The sequence below is a fragment of the Symphalangus syndactylus genome, chromosome 10 (genome assembly GCF_028878055.3).
Source record: "Symphalangus syndactylus isolate Jambi chromosome 10, NHGRI_mSymSyn1-v2.1_pri, whole genome shotgun sequence".
Lineage (NCBI taxonomy): Eukaryota > Metazoa > Chordata > Mammalia > Primates > Hylobatidae > Symphalangus > Symphalangus syndactylus.
In genome coordinates this window covers 50446121-50464078 of record NC_072432.2, presented here as the reverse complement: position 1 = coordinate 50464078, position 17958 = coordinate 50446121, and the positions used below count along the sequence as shown (strand labels likewise).

At 38.0% G+C, this 17958-nt stretch overlaps 1 protein-coding gene across 1 annotated transcript; it reads left to right on the top strand.

The window, feature by feature from the left end:
* Positions 1–11594: 11594 nt before the first annotated feature.
* On the top strand, positions 11595–17324 carry DSPP (dentin sialophosphoprotein). The gene is made up of 4 exons (XM_055296198.2): positions 11595–11645; positions 12772–12855; positions 12989–13975; positions 14456–17324. Exons 1-4 carry the CDS (start codon positions 11595–11597, stop codon positions 17018–17020), a joined length of 3687 nt encoding a protein of 1228 aa, XP_055152173.2. The 3' UTR covers positions 17021–17324.
* The last annotated feature ends 634 nt before the right edge of the window (positions 17325–17958 follow it).

The window sequence follows — 17958 nt, the reverse complement described above, 5'->3', positions numbered from 1 at the left end:
CAGGTTGTATAATATCCTCAAAGATCACACTAGCTCCTCAAAAATGAATTCAAACCAAGAAGAAATCTCTGGATTGCCAGATAAAGAATTCAGAAGGTTGATTATTAAGCTACTCAAGGAGATACCAGAGAAAGGTGAAACTCAACTTAAAGAAATAAAAAATACAAGATATGGATAAAAAATTATCCAGAGAAATAGATATCCTAAAGAAAATCAATCACAACTTCTGGAAATGAAAGACACACTTAGAGAAATACAAGATGCAGTGGAAAGTTTCAACAATAGACTAGAACAAGTAGAAAAAAAGAACTTCAGAGCTCAAAGACAAGGCTTTTGAATTAACCTAATCAGACAAAAAAAAAGGAATTACAAAAATGAACAAATCTCCAAAAAATTTGAGATTGTGTTAAATGGTTAAACCTAAGAACAATTGGTGTTCCTGAGGAAGAAGATAAATCTAAAAGTTTGGAAAAATTATTTGAGAAAATAATTGAAGAAAACATCCCTGGCCTTGCTAGAGATCTAGACATACAAATACAAGAAGCTCAAAGAACTCCTGGGAAATTCCATCACCTGGGCACATAGTCATCAGGTTATCTAAAGTGAAGACAAAGGAAAGAATCCAAAGAGCTGTGAGACAAAATCGTCTGGTAACCTATAAGGGAAAATTTATCAGATTAACAGTTAATTTCTCAGCAGAAATCTTACAAGCCAAAAGGGATTGGGTTCCTATCTTTGGCTTCCTTAACCAAAATAATTTTTAATCAAGAATTTTGTATTCAGCAAAACTAAGCTTCATAAATGGAGAGATAAAGTCTTTTTCAGACAAACAAATGCTGAGAGAAATTGCCACCACCAAGCCTGCACTACAAGAAATGCTAAAAGGAGTTCTGAATCTTGAAACAAAAGTTCAAAATATACCAAAATAGAACTTCCTTATAGCATAAATCCAACAAGGCCTATAAAACAATAATACAATGAAAAAAACAAGATGTTTAGGCAACTAGCATGATGAATAGAACAGTATCTCACATAGTTTATGTGAGATATGCTGTGGTCTGAATGTTTGTGTCCCCCTGCAAAATTCATATGTGGAAACCTAATCTCTAATGCAATAGTAATTAAGGGATGGTGTCTTTAGAAGGTTATTAGGTGATGCTTTGCTTTCAGTGGGATTAGTTCCGTTTCAAAAGAGCCCTGAATGAAGGCGCTTGATTGCCCCTTCCACCATGTGAAGACTTAGCAAGAAGGGGCCACCTGTGAGGAAGGGAGTTCTCACCAGACACTAAATCTGCCATTTCCTTGATCTTGGGCACCTCAGCCCTAGAACTATAAGAAATAAATTTCTGTTGTTGATAAACCACCCAGTTTATGGTATTTTGTTATATCAGCCTGAACTAAGAAAAGCCATCAAAATTTCTGCTGTGATTAGTTTATCTTCCTTATCTCAATTTATCTTAAAAATTTATTATTTTATCACATTTTTGGTAGTAGTTGATGAAATCATGTATCTCTTATGTTTAGTTAGCATCTGTTGGTTTATATCTGACTTTTCATAATTTTTTATACTAAATGAACAATTTGGAACTGCACAAACATTAATAGTTTCCAGAGGATTTTTTCCCTCATTTAATAAATATCCACTGTTCAGAAAATTTACTACAAAATTTACACTTACATTTTGGCATTTTGATGTTCAAATATACACAAATGCAAATAAAGAGCAGCCACCACTAGAATTGAAAGGACTGAATTTGATAACCTAACAGTAACAATAGTATGTCACTCACAAATCAGAACTCATAGCTAATCATAAACAGGGCTGAAATGTTGAAAGACCAACTAGCAATAAATTGAACTCAGCATCTGATGTAAAAAAGGTGAACTTTCCCTTTGCCTACAAGGTAGATCTGCAGCAAGACACAGTCTTTCTAAATTGTTGGTTAGGGAAGCCAGACATTCAGGGATTGGTGGACTTTCAGGAGTGGGAGTGCTCAGGGATTGATGGACTTTCAGATGTTTTAATATGGTCACTGGAGTAAGGCATTTACTGATTGGCTGTTGTCTAGAGGCATAGACTTGTCATGATTAGCTGATTTCCAGAGCTTGGGCCATTGATTTCCTAACTTTTGGAAACAGTTACTGGTGCAAGGAAGTTACTGGTTGGCTGATTTTCAGAGCATGTGTACAGATCTGTTACTGCTAATTAATGGTGGTTATTTGTTCATGAGTTGGGACATTAGCCAAAGGACAGTCTTCCTCTTTTGAATATGAAAAATAAATACTTTAATTTTCAGTTCCCCTTTTTGGTCTGTCCTCAGCCAAGCCTGCAAGAGGAATCTTACAGGATTGTCCAGATTTTTATTTGTGGAGGCATGACTTTTTAGCTAGTGTTACCATTTAAGATTCAAGTACCAATAACTGTGGCAGAAAACTAACTACAAACTTTTTGTAGTTGTTGGAAAAAAACTGAATACAGGACATTTAAGGCATCCTGGCAAAGCCAATATAGGACTCGGGACAAAATCATTTAGTACAGGACACCTCTTGTATATACAGGACGCCTGGTAATCAGATGCTGGCTATTTCTCAGGCCTGCATCTCTGTGATATTCCCAGAACAGATTGTGCTTCAAGTTCTATGAGTTCTCAAAGGAGAGTGAGTGGCCCAAGCTGAGGCTGGATCATTTGAGAAGTTCAAAGCCAGACTAAACAACTACTGAAAAGTTTGAATCAAAGAAGTGCCATAATTAGATTTGATTTTAGAAAGTTTTTTTTGGTATTTATATGGGAGATTTGGGATAGGCAGAAACAGAGACTGGTGACAAATGAGTCTATTAGGAGGCTCAACGCCCACGACGTGAGTAAAAATGGGAACCATTAAACTTCTGTTTTTACCAAAGATTAGTAATTTACTTATAATACTGAATAAAATAACGTATCAAAGTTTTGGGGTTTAATTTAAAATATATCACTTTGCAACAATTCTAAGAAAGTTTATGACAAGCACAGACCTTGGACTTGGTGAATATATTATTCTAGGTTCTCTTGAGAAGCAGAACCAATTGGATGCATGTATACACATAGAGAGGATTGTTTAGAGCTCCCGCACTTGGTTTTTGAGGCTGGTAAGCCCAAAACTTGCAGAATGAGCAGATAGACTGGAGGCCTAGGGAAGAGCTGATGTTGTGGTTCAAGTTCAAAACTGGCTGTTGAAGAATTCCTCCTTGCCTGAGGGAGATCAGTCTTTTGTTTTATTCAGACCTTCAGCTGGCTGGATGAGACCCATCCGTATCATGAAGGAAAGTCTGCTTTACTAAAAATCCCCCAATTTAAATGTTACTCTTATTTCCCAAATTGATATTGTATCTGTCTTCTGAATTGCAGTGTCATTAATCCAATATTGAGAAGTTGAATTGAAGATTTTTGCCTTTTAAACTTCCACCAGTCAAAGACACCCAGCAGAGATGTTGTAAATCTGCACATGCAGTGAACTTCTACTCAAATGCCTTCTGCTGGTTTTGTGAACAGGTCTTGCACCAATTTAAAGTAATTTGAGTTGGATGATCCTCTGTGGCTATGCTGCTATTATTATTCTTGCCTTAGTTTTGCTATTTGGCTCAGTGATGTTCATCCAAATTGAACAAAACAAGAAGGCAAATGGTTCAAAATCATGGTAATACAATAGCTAACTAGGTGAAGAGTTCAATTTCAAATTCTTTCCTTAGGAACAGAGTAATTGATTCTAATTAAGGGTTTTTAAAGAACTTATTTAGTTACCAAATTGAGGTAGATTTCTGAGTTCTGATCTTTAATTTTAGGTAATTGTTCACTTTCCACAACAAATTGGGGTTTATGTTTTCTTTTGGCAATTCCTTACTATAAAGCCTTAGTTTTAACTTCTCAATTTACAGGATTTGAAATGGGGCTGGCAGAAATGGGTTAATTACTTCTTTTTTTAAAAACCAGCTTTACTGAGATATGAATACTGAGATGCACAAGAAACTGCGCATATTTAAACTGTACAATTTGATAAGTTTTGTTGTAGGTAAACAGCCATGAAACCATCACCACAATCAAGACAGTGAAAAGTCTCCATTCAAGTTTCCTTGTGGTCCTTTATAACTCCTTCCTCCCACTCCTTCCGCCTTGACCTCAGGCATCCACTGATCTATTTTCTGTCACTATAGATTAAAATGTGTGGTAAGTAGAATTTTAAGATAACTCCCAATGACCCTCACCCTTATATAATCCCCTTCCCTTTGAGTGGGAGTGGAACCCGTAAATATAATGAGATATCATTTCCATGGTTATGTCTTATTATGTAGCAAAAGTGATTAGGCAGATGTAATTAAGTTTACTAATCAATTGACCTTAAAGGAAAACCTGAGTGAGTCTAACCTAACCTAATGAGCCCTCTTTTTCTTTTGAAAAATTACTTTGGCTATTCTAATTCCCTTGTATTTCCATGCGAATTTTGGAATAACTTTCCAAATTTCTTCATGGATTTTAATTGGCATTGTATTGAATCTATAGATAAATTTTTGGAGACTTGACATCTTAGTATTGAGTCTTTTGACCCATTATTATGGTATAGATCTTGATTTATTTAAACAGTCTTTAACTTCTCTCAGCAATATTTGCAGTTTTTCAATGTTCAAGTCTTCAGATTTATCACTACATATTGTACTGTTGATGGAACTATAAATTTATTGTTTTTAATTTAAATGTTTGATTGTTAGTTGCTAGCAAATAGAAATTTTTTATTATTGATATCATATCCTATAACCTTACTTAACTCACTTATTAGTTCTAGTAACCTTTTTGTATATTCAGTTGGATTCTCTACATAGATGATCATATTGTCCACAAAATAAAGACGATTTAACTTATTTTCCGATCTGAATGCCTTTTATTTCTTTTCTTTCTTAGAAACTCAAGAACAATATTGAATAGAAATGGTGAGAGCAGATATATTTGCCTTGCTTCTGGTATTTGGGGAAAGCGTTCAGTAGGTAAGCATTAAGTATGATGTTATTAGGTTGGTGCAAAAGTAAGTGCGGTTTTGCCATTAAAAGTAATTGCCCATTCATTCAATATGATATTGGCTGTGGGTTTGTCATAAAACTTATTGCGGCACTATTCACAATAGCAAAGACTTGGAACTAACCCAAATGTCCAACAATGATAGACTGGATTAAGAAAATGTGGCACATATACACCATGGAATACTATGCAGCCATTAAAAAATGATGAGTTCATGTCCTTTGTAGGGACATGGATGATGCTGGAAACCATCATTCTCAGCAAACTATCGCAAGGACAAAAAACCAAACACCGCACGTTCTCACTCATAGGTGGGAATTGAACAATGAGAACACATGGACACAGGAAGGGGAACATCACACACTGGGGCCTGTTGTGGGGTGGGGGGAGGGGGGAGGGATAGCATTAGGAGATACACCTAATGTTAAATGACGAGTTAATGGGTGCAGCACACCAACATGGCACATGAATACATATGTAACTAACCTGCACATTGTGCACATGTACCCTAAAACTTAAAGTATATATAAAAAAAAGTAATTGCAAAAAACACAATTACTTTTGCACCAAAAGATGCCTTTTATCAGGTTGAAGAAGTTCCCTTCTACTCTTAAATAGCTGAGAGCTTTTGTTTATTTTTTAAATCAGAACTGAATGTTGGATTTTTGAAATGTTTCTTCTTTGCTTAATGAGATTTTAAAAATCAGAAGTGAACGTTGGATTTTTGAAATGTATTTTATTTGCCTAATGAGTTTTTTTTTTTTTGAGATGGAGTCTCGCTCTGTCACCCAGGATGGAGTGCAGTGGTGTGATCTCGGCTCACTGCAATCTCCGCCTCCTGGGTTCAAGCAATTCTCATGCCTCAGCCTCCCAAGTTTCTGGGATTACAGGCATCTGCCACTGCGCCCAGCTAATGTTTTTTTCTTTGTATTTTTAGTAGAGACGGAGTTTCATCATGTTGGCCAGGCTGGTCTTGAACTCTTGACCTCAAGTTATTCGCCCACCTCGGCCTCCCAAAGTGCTAGGATTACAGGCGAGCTACTGCGCCCAGCCACCTAAAGAGGTGTTTAAAATCAGAAGTGAATGTTGGATTTTTGAAATGTTTCTTCTTTGCTTCATGAGATTTTTAAAATCAGAAATGAATGGTCGATTTTTGAAATGTGTTTTATTTGCCTAGTGAGATTTTAAAAATCAGAAGTGAATGTTGGATTTTTGAAATGTTCTTCTTTGCCAATGAGATTATGTGGTTTTCTGTCTTTGTTAATATGGTGAATTAAATTGCTTTTTTTTTTTTTTTTTTTGAGATGGAGTCTCGTTCTGTCGTCCAGGATGGAGTGCAGTGGTGTGATCTCGGCTCACTGCAAGCTCCGCATCCCAGGTTCACGACGTTCTCCAGCCTCAGCCTACCGAGTAGCTGGTACTACAGGTGCCTGCCACCACGCCCGGCTAATTTTTTGTGTTTTTAGTAGAGACGGGGTTTCACCGTGTTAGCCAGGATGGTCTCGATCTTCTGACCTCGTGATCCGTCCACCTCGGCCTCCCAAAGTGCTGGGATTACAAGCGTGAGCCACTGCGCCAGCCATATTGTTTAATTTTTAAATGTTAAGTCAGCCTTGCACACCTGGAATAAATTTTACTTGCTCATCATGTATTATCTTTTAAAAACATATTATTGGGTTTGATTCACTAACATTATATTTAAAAATTTTGTGTTAACATTTATGATGGATATAGGTCAGTAGTAGTATATGCTTATAACATTTTTGGTTTTGGTATGGGATAATGTTGGCATCATATAATGAGCTGTGAAGTATTTTCTCCTTCTCAATTTTCTGGAGGAGTTTGTGTAGGATTAGAATGATATCTTCCTTAAATACGTCATAGAATTTGTCAGTGAAACCATTTGGGCAGCAAGAATTCTACCACTGAACAACCAATCCCTCTCAAGTGAAACCATCTGGGCCCAAAGTTTTCTCTCTGGGCAAGTTTTAAACTATGAATTTAATTTCTTTAATAGATACGGGGCAATTGAAGTTATCTATTTTTCCTTGAGTGAGCTTTGTTGGTTTTAAGGAATCTATCCACTTTGTCTAAGTTGTTAATTTATTAACATAAAGATGTTCCTAGTATTTCCTTATTATCCCTTATAGAATATTTATAGAATGTCTATAAAATCTGTAGCGTTGTCATTTCTCTCATTCCTGATATTGCTAATTTGTGTCTTCTCCTTTATTTCCCTCATTAGTCTGGAAAGAATCTTCTAAATTTTATTGAACTTCTCGAAGAATCAGCTTTGGTTTCACTGACTTTCTCTATTGTTTTTCTGTTTTCTATTTAATTAATTTCAGTTCTGATCTTTATTATTTCCTTTTCTCTACGTACTTTGAACTTAATTTTTCCTTCTTTGTTGGAAAATGAAGTCATTGTTTTGAAACTTCTTCTCTTCATATATGGTTATTTAGTGCTATAATTTCATCCTAAATAACTGCTTTAGTGACATCCCACAGATTTTGATATGCTATGCTTTCATTTTCAGTCATCCCATATATTTTGAATTTCCTTTTTGGTTTCTTTTTTCACCCATTGACTATTTATGAGTGTTCCACTTAGACTTAAAATACTTGCGGTTTTCCGGGATTCTTTTGTTATTGATTTCTAATTGCCTTCCATTGTGATCAGTAAACATAATTTGTATGACTTGAATTCTTTTAAATTTATTGAGATTCATTTTGGGGCTCAGACTACCTTCTGTCTTGGTAAATGGTCCAGGTACACTTGAAAAGAACGTTTATTCTTCTGTTGTTGGATGAAGTTGTCTGTAAATGTCAATTAGATCAAGTTGGATGATACTTCTGTTTAAAGCTTGTATATCCATTATGTTTTTCTTTCAATTATTAGTAGACAGCTATTGAAATCTCTGACCATAATTCCTGTTAATTCAAATTAAGGAAAAGAAAGGCAGGTTTAGTTCACCAACCTCCACTGATGAATGTGTGTGTAGGTAAGGGTGTCACTCCCATAAGTGACTCGAGCCTTGTTAAAAGTTCTTAGGCCCTTTAATCTGCCCAAGTAAATATGCTATATGAATAAAAACAAAGTATTCGCTATGAAAACAGCTTCAAGGCAAATTTCCTTTCCATTCAATTCACTTCCTTTTAACCTTACTTTTTCCCTACATATAAAGCTTTATGCTGTACATAAATACCATATCTTTTTGTATATATAGTTTCTGGAGATACCACTGTTGCATAGTGATATAGCGTTAGTGGTCTTATGTGTTTCACCTTCTTTAATATTGTAACACGACAATTGGCATATTCCTGAAAATTCTAAACAAGTATCTAGAGAAAGACTGTCAAGTTTTTGAATGCATGAATTGAAGAAATAGTTTAGGGATTACCTGCATTATAGTACATCTAGGGTTCAAGAGAATGGTGCACTCATGTTGCAAGACTTGTTAGACATAAAGTCTAGTTTTCTATTTTACATTCTGCAGCTAACACAGATAATTGAGAGATAATGGACAGCTAAATCTGCTGTCTTTATGCATCTTTGGACATCTTGCTACTTTTGATATTTTGAATATCTGCTTTTGAAATGTAGTTTGAATACTCAACTGATAGATTTTTAAGCTTTTATGTCACTGCTTATTTCAGTTAAATCAGAGAGATTTCAGGGGAGTTACTGTTTATAGATTGTTAAAGATCCCTCAGGCAACGTCGAGGCTGCTGCATGTGGACAGTTTCTTGAATTATAGCACAGAAACTTTAATACCTACCTCAAGAATGATAGGGGTCTTAAATAGGCAGTCATATTTACTAAAGAAACCTAGAGTTTTCTTAGATTGCCAACCTTGGTAAGACAAGAAATGTCAGGGTGACAGAGTTTAAGTGGCTCTTTTCAGGTATGTTACACTGATTCTCTATATTTAAGATGTGAAACAGCCTCACAGGAGCTGTTTAATTAAGTGAAAGTAAGTCTAGTCCTTTTGGAACCGAATGGTTCAGTGATCAAATACATATCACCAAGTGAAGGAAGTGGGGAAGTTATTACGTGCTTCATAGACACGATGACACTTTATAACCCCATATCAGGGATCCTAAACAGTGATTGGTTGAGAAAATTATCAAACTGAGTTTAAATTTCGGCAAGTACAAAATTGTCATGCAAAAGTCCAGGACAGTGGGCCACTTTCAGTCTTCAAAGAGAAAGATAAGAAATTCTGGATTTTCAAAATCCTTTTGAAGTCTTTTAAGGTAAGATGAAATACCCTTTTTAGTCAGAACCAACTGATTCATTTAGAAAGAACTTTGAATTTCAAAGATAAAGCCAGTTTGGTTTTAAGAAGCGAATACCCCTTAACAATTAGATTGTTTGCTTCCTTTTTGACTTGTCATATTGATAGTATGTATAAAAGATAACGGACAATTATGACCTAAGGAAGAGATAGATTGGGAAGAAGAAAGACCTCGTACTGAAAAATTGGCCAACTGAGGTGGAAATTTGACAATTAACTCTCTGGGCACTTTGATTAGTTTTGATAAAAAATGAGATAACTCAGATTTCAAAAAATCCACCTTGGGCTTTCAAACAAGGCTTTAATTAGGCTTTGCTTTTTAGTATTTTATTACTTACTATTACTTATTATTTATTGTCCCACATGAAATGAAATTTAGCAAGCACTAATGATGCCAAATCTAATTGCTGAATGAAATGAAGCTAAATCTCATTTCATTAGTAACAATAAATGAAATAATCTAATGGAGGTTCACAAATTCTGAAGTCTCTGTTTCATGCTGAGATCACCTGGGCCATTTTTATAGTAGTCTTTGGAGTCATTCACCTGCCTTGGAAATGGTGATAACCATCATGGAATTGTTCCGGAGTGGAGCTGAAAGAGAGGTGTAGTGGTCAGATTTCTGAACTGTAGCTCAGAAACGAGACACACATCACTCTGGCCTTGGCTGCAGGTACCTTTCCAGTATGCTGTGGCTCTTCCAAATCACAGTGCAGACGGGCCTTCTGCAGAGCTATGTAATGATTAGGCTTGGGACTGCAAAGTACAGGAAAACTGTGGCTTAGTAAACGGCTGGCCTTCAACATCTGTGCCCCAGAGCTCTGCACGATACTTGTCCTGGTGTCACCTCAGCCTCACTTGAATCTATGGCATTTCAGAAGGAGCTCTAGCTGTTTTTGGCTTTCTGTTGAACAGCTATAAGAGTGAGCACTTTTTTCCCCCTCAGTAGCTCTGGAACCGTGTCATCTCTCCTGTGAGAAAACGCCAATAATTCTCATGACAGTTGATATTCAGTGAAGTTTTATTATGTTTTCACTATCACCATTAAATTCAATCAAAGCCATTTTATGACATGCAGCATTATAATCTATACATCCGGTGGGAGTTCATGAAATAGGAGTAAAACTCTCCTTTCTATGGTAATGGCATCATTACATCAAGAAATCCAACTTGCAATATAAATTAATATTCTTGCTCACACAGATTATAAAATGTCTATTCCAACTTATCAGAAACATATATCAGACCACTTCTGAATTTGAATTCTAACAGGGATGAAGAATCATGATTTTAGAAGTCCCATATAATAATTGCTATCATTTATTCGAAAATTGCAAAGTGCTGGAAGCAATGCTAGATATTGCTTATAGTCACAAATATTTATCAACAACATTCAGAAAATGTCTTTTTCTGTGCTTTGTATTAGAATACAATAATCACCAAGACACTCTCCTGGGCCTCAGGAGCTTACAGTAAATCAGGGCAACACATAAGTAACTAGGCAATTTTAAACAGTGCATTGTGTTACCAGTGAGATGTGCAAAATTACTTGATATAAAAAGGAAAGAGATACCAAATACCCTTTGAAGTGGAGTCAGAGAGGGTTTCTCAGAGATAATTCTGCCAAACTTCAGGATAATCCTGAGATACAGGTTTTGTTATTATTCCAGGAGGAGGGATAATAAACCTACTTAAATTTCTCAAGCTTACACAGCAAGTAGCAGGGGTAACATTTGAACCCAGGTCTCCGAATACAAACCCCGTATTATTTCCACTAGCGTAGTCTCCCTCATGTTAGTAATTTTTTTCTCTTAAAGTCTGGTATAGCTCAATTCTATAGATTTGGAGTAAGGATGACAAGTGTTTTATCTTTTAAGCACAATTTCAGCAGAATTAGTTAATACTTGATTAAAGCTATTCAGAAGAGAAATAGATGTTTTTACATCCAAGAATTGCAGAAGAACAAAGTTACAGCTATGCCCTTTGTACCTATATGGCTGTTTTCCTTCATTGGCACAGGCAGAAAAAAATCTAGGAAGCTACATTAGTGCTGAGCCTGGTGATGCCCCCATAACCACACCAGGTATGTTCTGGAATGTCTTCTCATGTTAGATACATGCTTCTTGTCCAGGAAAAGGGCAAACGCTTGCATATCAAAATAATATAGTATTATGATTATCCCTTTACTTTATAAGTAATTTTGTGCTGTTCCTTTTTTATACAGCCATTGATTATTATTATTCCTAAAGAAAATGAAGATAATTACATATTTTTGCATTTGGGCAGTATCATGGGCCATTCCAGTAAGTATGCCTTTCTTAGAAAACCTCTTCACTTTGTTATCTCTTTTAACCTAACATTAATACAAAATGTAGTGTGTGTGTGTGCATGCGTGTGTGTGTGCATGCGTGTGTGTATATATGTTTCCTTAATATTTTTTTTAACAGGCTGAGTCTAAACATTTAGACTTGCACCAAGGGCTTTATGTGATATCTGTGAGGTTTCAACAAAACCACTCCAACTCATCATCTCATTCTTCTATAGAAACTCATCTCTTGTCTGAAGGATTATTATTATTTAAAACATTTATTCAGATTAATTTACTCTGAATGCCCAGAAGTCATGGAGACTTTGTCCATCTTTGCTTCATACTCTGTGAATTTCATTCTAATACGAACAAAGTCTGTGCTGTTTAGGAAGTTTCCAAGAAAGAATAACAAGAAAAAGTAGATTTTTTTTCAACATATAGGAAACTAATGTTTCACTCAGAGTTATTATTTATGTGGTCACTGTGGAAAATTTGGAATATATGATAAATACCAATAAAAAATTGAGAAAATTCAACCATTTATAATTTTACTAGCCAGCCATCATGTTTAACATTTTCATATGCTTTCATAATACCAAGCATTTGGTATTTATGTAGTTGCAAATGTTCTCAAGCATTTCATATGTGCTCTTGCAGAGCACAGAAGTATACCAGCGTAATACTTGATTTTGCTTCTGTGCAGGCTCTGGTTATGCCTCCTGTTCTCTTAAGAGTTTTCGTCAGGATTACACTTAGAGCAGGTTTGTGCTAGTGCAAGAGGATTTTGGTACAGAAACACCAGAGGTCTATCCCCTCGTCTTTCTACAAGACTCTTTCCTTCTACAGTTGAGATAAGTGGGCTGATCTAACATGTCCATAAAATTGGTAATACCACAGCGAAAAATATCCATGTGCCCAGTTTAAATTCTACACAAGCCCTGTAAGAAGCCACTTCTCTTTTCTATCTGATTAGATCATACTTTGGCCTTTGTGTTAAATCTTTCTTCTTCATGGAGGGAAGAATTGTGTGTATGTGTGTGTGTGTGTGTGTGTGTGTGTATGCTCACGCACATATTCACAGATAAGAACCTTTTCAATAGCCAGGATTTTCTACTTGGCAGGTTCCTCAAAGCAAACCACTGGAGAGACATGTAGAAAAATCCGTGAATTTGCATCTCCTAGCAAGATCAAATGTGTCAGTACAGGTATAGGATGTAATATATTTCATTTTATTTCCTATTTCTGAGTTGCTACATTCCATTAACTTCCCCAAGAATGCAATTTGCTTTCCTTCAAGATCATTGATACTTATAATTGATTGAATTGTTTCTTTTTTAGGATGAGTTAAATGCCAGTGGCACCATCAAAGAAAGTGGTGTCCCCGTGCATGAAGGTGATAGAGGAAGGCAAGAGAATACCCAAGATGGTCACAATAGAGAAGGGAATAGCTCTGAGTGGGCAGAATTAGGAGGGAAGAGTTTTTCTACATATTCCACATTAGCAAACGAAGAGGTGAATATTGAGGGCTGGAATGAGGACACAGGAAAAGCAGAAACATATGGTCATGATGGAATACACGGGAAAGAAGAAAACACCACAGCAAATGGCATCCAGGGACAAGTAAGCATCATTGACAATGCCGGAGCCACAGATAGAAGCAACACTAATGGAAATACTGATAAGAATACCCAAAGTGGGGATGTTGGCGATGCAGGTCGCAATGAGGATGCTGCTGTTGTCCAAGAAGATGGACCTCAAGTAGCTGGAAGCAATAACAGTACAGACAATGAGGATGAAATAATTCAGAATTCTTGTAGAAATGAGGGTAATACAAGTGAAACAATACCTCAGATCAACAGCCAGAGAAATGGGACTAAGGAGGCTGAGGTAACACCAGGCAGTGGAGAAGATGCTGGCCTGGATAATTCCGATGGGAGTCCTAGTGGGAATGGAGCAGATGAGGATGAAGGCGAGGGTTCTGGTGATGATGAAGATGAAGAAGCAGGGAATGGAAAAGACAGTAGTGATAACAGCAAGGGACAGGAGGGCCAGGATCATGGGAAAGAAGATGATCATGATAGTAGCATAGGTCAAAATTCAGATAGTAAAGAATATTATGACCCTGAAGGCAAAGAAGATCCCCATAATGACGCTGATGGAGACAACACCTCCAAGAGTGAGGAGAATTCTGCTGGTATTCCAGAAGACAATGGCAGCCAAAGAACAGAGGACATCCAGATGCTCAACCACAGAGAAAGCAAAGGTGTAGAAAATGGAATCACCAAAGAATCAGAGCCACACGCTGTTGGGAAGAGCCAAGATAAGGTTAGTCTGTAAAGCTGATTTCTTTCAATGGCAGTTTAAATTCTCCCCCTCCATCTATTGATGCTAGCACAAAAATAAACCATGACAAGCATCCATGTATTTTTGCATCCACATTACTTGACTATTTAAGGAAAAGCTAGAGTCCTTACTAGACTTCGAGATAGAACAACTTTAAAAATCTTACATTTCTGAGAATTTAGTTATAATTCTAGAAAAGTCTTATGTGAAATCATGGATCCCCCCATGTAATCGTTTACAAAAGTTCCTACTGGGTAGGGAATGTGGATGAATTTTTAAAGAATCTAAGCACCAGGATGCTTTCAATTACAGAATAAAGCAGATTTTCACAAATAACTGTGAAGTACTAGAAATGTAACTCGTATCCCTGTGGCAAGGTTTCCCGGTTATTGTTCCTGAGATCAATGCAATTTTGCAGCAAATATTCACTAGCTAATAATTCTTTCCACCATCCTTCCATAGGGAATAGAAATCAAGGGTCCCAGCAGTGGCAACAGAAATATTACCAAAGAAGTTGGGAAAGTCAACGAAGATAAAGAGGATAAAGGACAACATGGAATGATCTTGGGCAAAGGAAATGTCAAGACACAAGGAGAGGTTGTCAACATAGAAGGACCTGGCCAAAAATCAGAACCAGGAAATAAAGTTGGACACAGCAATGCAGGTAGTGACAGCAATAGTGATGGATATGACAGTTATGATTTTGATGATAAGTCCATGCAAGGAGATGATCCCAATAGCAGTGACGAATCTAATGGCAATGATGATGCTAATTCAGAAAGTGATAATGACAGCAGTAGCCGGGGAGATGCTTCTTCTAACTCTGATGAATCAAAAGATAATGGCAACGGCAGTGACTCAAAAGGAGCAGAAGATGATGGCAGTGATAGCACGTCAGACACTAATAATAGTGACAGTAATGGCAATGGTAACAATGGGAATGATGATAATGACAAATCAGACAATGGCAAAGGTAAATCAGATAGCAGTGACAGTGATAGTAGTGACAGCAGTGACAGTGATAGTAGTGACAGCAGTGACAGTGACAGCAGTGGTAGCAACAGTAGCAGTGATAGTAGTGATAGCAGTAACAGTGACAGCAGTGATAGCAGTGACAGTGATAGTAGTGACGGCAGTGATAGTGACAGCAGTGATAGCAGCAATAGCAGTGATAGTAGTGACAGCAGTAACAGTGATAGCAGTGATAGCAACAGTAGCAGTGATCGTAGTGATAGCAGTAACAGTGACAGCAGTGATAGCAGTGACAGTGATAGTGACAGCAGTGACAGTGACAGCAGTGATAGCAACAGTAGCAGTGATAGTAGTGATAGCAGTGACAGTGACAGCAGTGATAGCAGTGACAGTGATAGTGACAGCAGTGACAGTGACAGCAGTGATAGCAACAGTAGCAGTGATAGTAGTGATAGCAGTGACAGTGACAGCAGTGATAGCAGTGACAGTGATAGTAGTGACAGCAGCAATAGCAGTGACAGTAGTGACAGCAGTGATAGCAGCGACAGTAGTGATAGTAGTGACAGCAGTGACAGTGACAGTAGTGATAGTAGTGACAACAGTGACAGCAAGTCAGACAGCAGAAAATCAGATAGCGACAGCAGTGATAGTGACAGTAAGTCAGACAGCAGTGACAGCAACAGCAGTGACAGTAGTGACAGTGATAGCAGTGACAGCAGCAATAGCAGTAAAAGCAGTGATAGTAGTGACAGCAGTGATAGCAGTGACAGCAGCAGTAGCAGTGACAGCAGCAACAGCAGTGATAGTGACAGTAGTGACAGCAGCAATAGTGACAGCAGCAATAGTAGTGAAAGCAGTGATAGTGACAGCAGTGATAGTAGTGACAGCAGCAACAGCAGCGACAGCAGTGATAGCAGTGACAGCAGCGATAGTAGTGACAGCAGCAATAGCAGTGACAGCAGTAATAGTAGTGACAGCAGCGATAGCAGTGACAGCAGTGATAGTGACAGCAGTGATAGTAGTGACAGCAGTGACAGCAATGACAGCAGCAATAGCAGTGACAGCAGCAATAGTAGTGACAGCAGTGACAGCAGCAATAGCAGTGACAGCAGCAACAGCAGCGATAGCAGTGACAGCAGTGATAGCAGTGACAGCAGTGATAGCAGTGACAGCAGTGATAGCAGTGATAGTGACAGCAGTGATAGCAGTGACAGCAGCAATAGCAGTGACAGCAGCGACAGCAGTGATAGCAGTGACAGCAGCGACAGCAGTGATAGCAGTGACAGCAGCGATAGCAGTGACAGCAGTGACAGCAGCAAAAGCAGTGACAGCAGCGATAGCAGTGACAGCAGTGACAGCAGTGATAGCAGTGATAGCAGTAATAGTGACAGCAGTGACAGCAGCAACAGCAGTGACAGCAGCGAAAGCAGTGACAGCAGTGACAGCAGCAATAGCAGCGACAGCAGTGACAGCAGTGACAGCAGCGACAGCAGTGACAGCAGCGACAGCAGCGACAGCAGCAATAGCAGCGACAGCAGTGATAGCAGTGACAGCAGCGACAGCAGCGATAGCAGTGATAGCAGCGATAGCAGTGACAGCAGTGACAGCAGCGACAGCAGCGACAGCAATGACAGCAGTGATAGTGACAGCAGTGACAGCAGCGATAGCAGCGACAGCAGTGACAGCAGTGACAGCAGCGACAGCAATGACAGCAGTGATAGCGACAGCAGTGACAGCAGCAATAGCAGTGACAGCAGTGACAGCAGCGACAGCAGCGACAGCAATGACAGCAGTGATAGCGACAGCAGTGACAGCAGCGATAGCAGCGACAGCAGCGACAGCAGCGACAGCAGTGCCAGCAGCGACAGCAGCGACAGCAGCAATAGCAGTGACCGCAGCAACAGCAGCGACAACAGTGATAGCAGCGATAGCACATCTGACAGCAATGATGAGAGTGACAGCCAGAGCAAGTCTGGTAACAGTAACAACAATGGAAGTGACAGTGACAGTGACAGTGAAGGCAGTGACAGTAACCACTCAACTAGTGATGATTAGAACAAAAGAAAAACACATAAGATTCCTTTTGTGAAAAGTTTGGTAATGGGATAGGAAAAAAAGATTTCTAAGAAAGTAAAGAAAGGGGAGAAATAAACAGAAGACGTATGTAAACATCCACAAAAACAACTGGGGGAATCCAGTCAAAGAGTTGGATTCAGAACCAAGACCTAACTCCTGCAGAGAGAGACTATGAATGCATGACCTTTGGTACATGCCTGTTAATATTCACGTTCTGAAAATATTTTGTTAAAAGTGTAAATCTAAGCATAAAAGAACAATTAAAATATTCTTTAATACTTCACGCAGAAACCTCAAGTAATCACTACATGATAACTTCAATTTAAGTGCCATGTGCTGCAGAGAATGCAGCAGGCAGACACATCTTAAGAGCAACCTGTGGCATTGCCTTAAGTCTCCACAGTTATGTATTCTGGAAGGTGGTCTGCTTACCGCTGAGTAAAAGATGCTGTACTGTGATAGCCAACTTGGCTTTGGATTCAGTTGCTTGTTCTATGGAAGAAATACATTTATTTGTTACATGAAAAAAAATTGCAGCTACTATTCAACCTACCTGGGCTATGGGAATAATCTTTCTAATGATCAAATAGAGCAGTTATAAATCACAGAAATTCTAAAGATTGCTAGTCAGAAAGAGCTCAGAGATGGGTTGATGTATAAAATCTGATCTGTAATCTGATGTATAGCATCTGATGTTAAAATCTGATGTAAAAAAGTACATCTCAACAAACCACTGGAAATTTAGTACAAAGTCCTTTAAACTATTGTCAAAGCTGTTGCAGTGCTTAGAACAGTGTCTTACTCCCAGGAGCCACTCTCTAAATGTTAACCAGTAAATGACACATGAATGACTCTGGAGGAGCATCACTTAGAAGCGCGGTGGTTCACGCCTGTATCCCAACACTTTGGCAGGTCGA

What these genes read in the sequence shown, in the direction of transcription:
- DSPP (XM_055296198.2), top strand. Translation starts at nt 11,595, where the DNA reads ATGAAGATAATTACATATTTTTGCATTTGGGCAGTATCATGGGCCATT. An exon ending in CAGTATCATGGGCCATTCCA is followed by an intron (nt 11,646 to 12,771) that starts GTAAGTATGCCT and finishes TCTACTTGGCAG; the next exon opens with GTTCCTCAAAGCAAACCACT. An exon ending in GATCAAATGTGTCAGTACAG is followed by an intron (nt 12,856 to 12,988) that starts GTATAGGATGTA and finishes TTTCTTTTTTAG; the next exon opens with GATGAGTTAAATGCCAGTGG.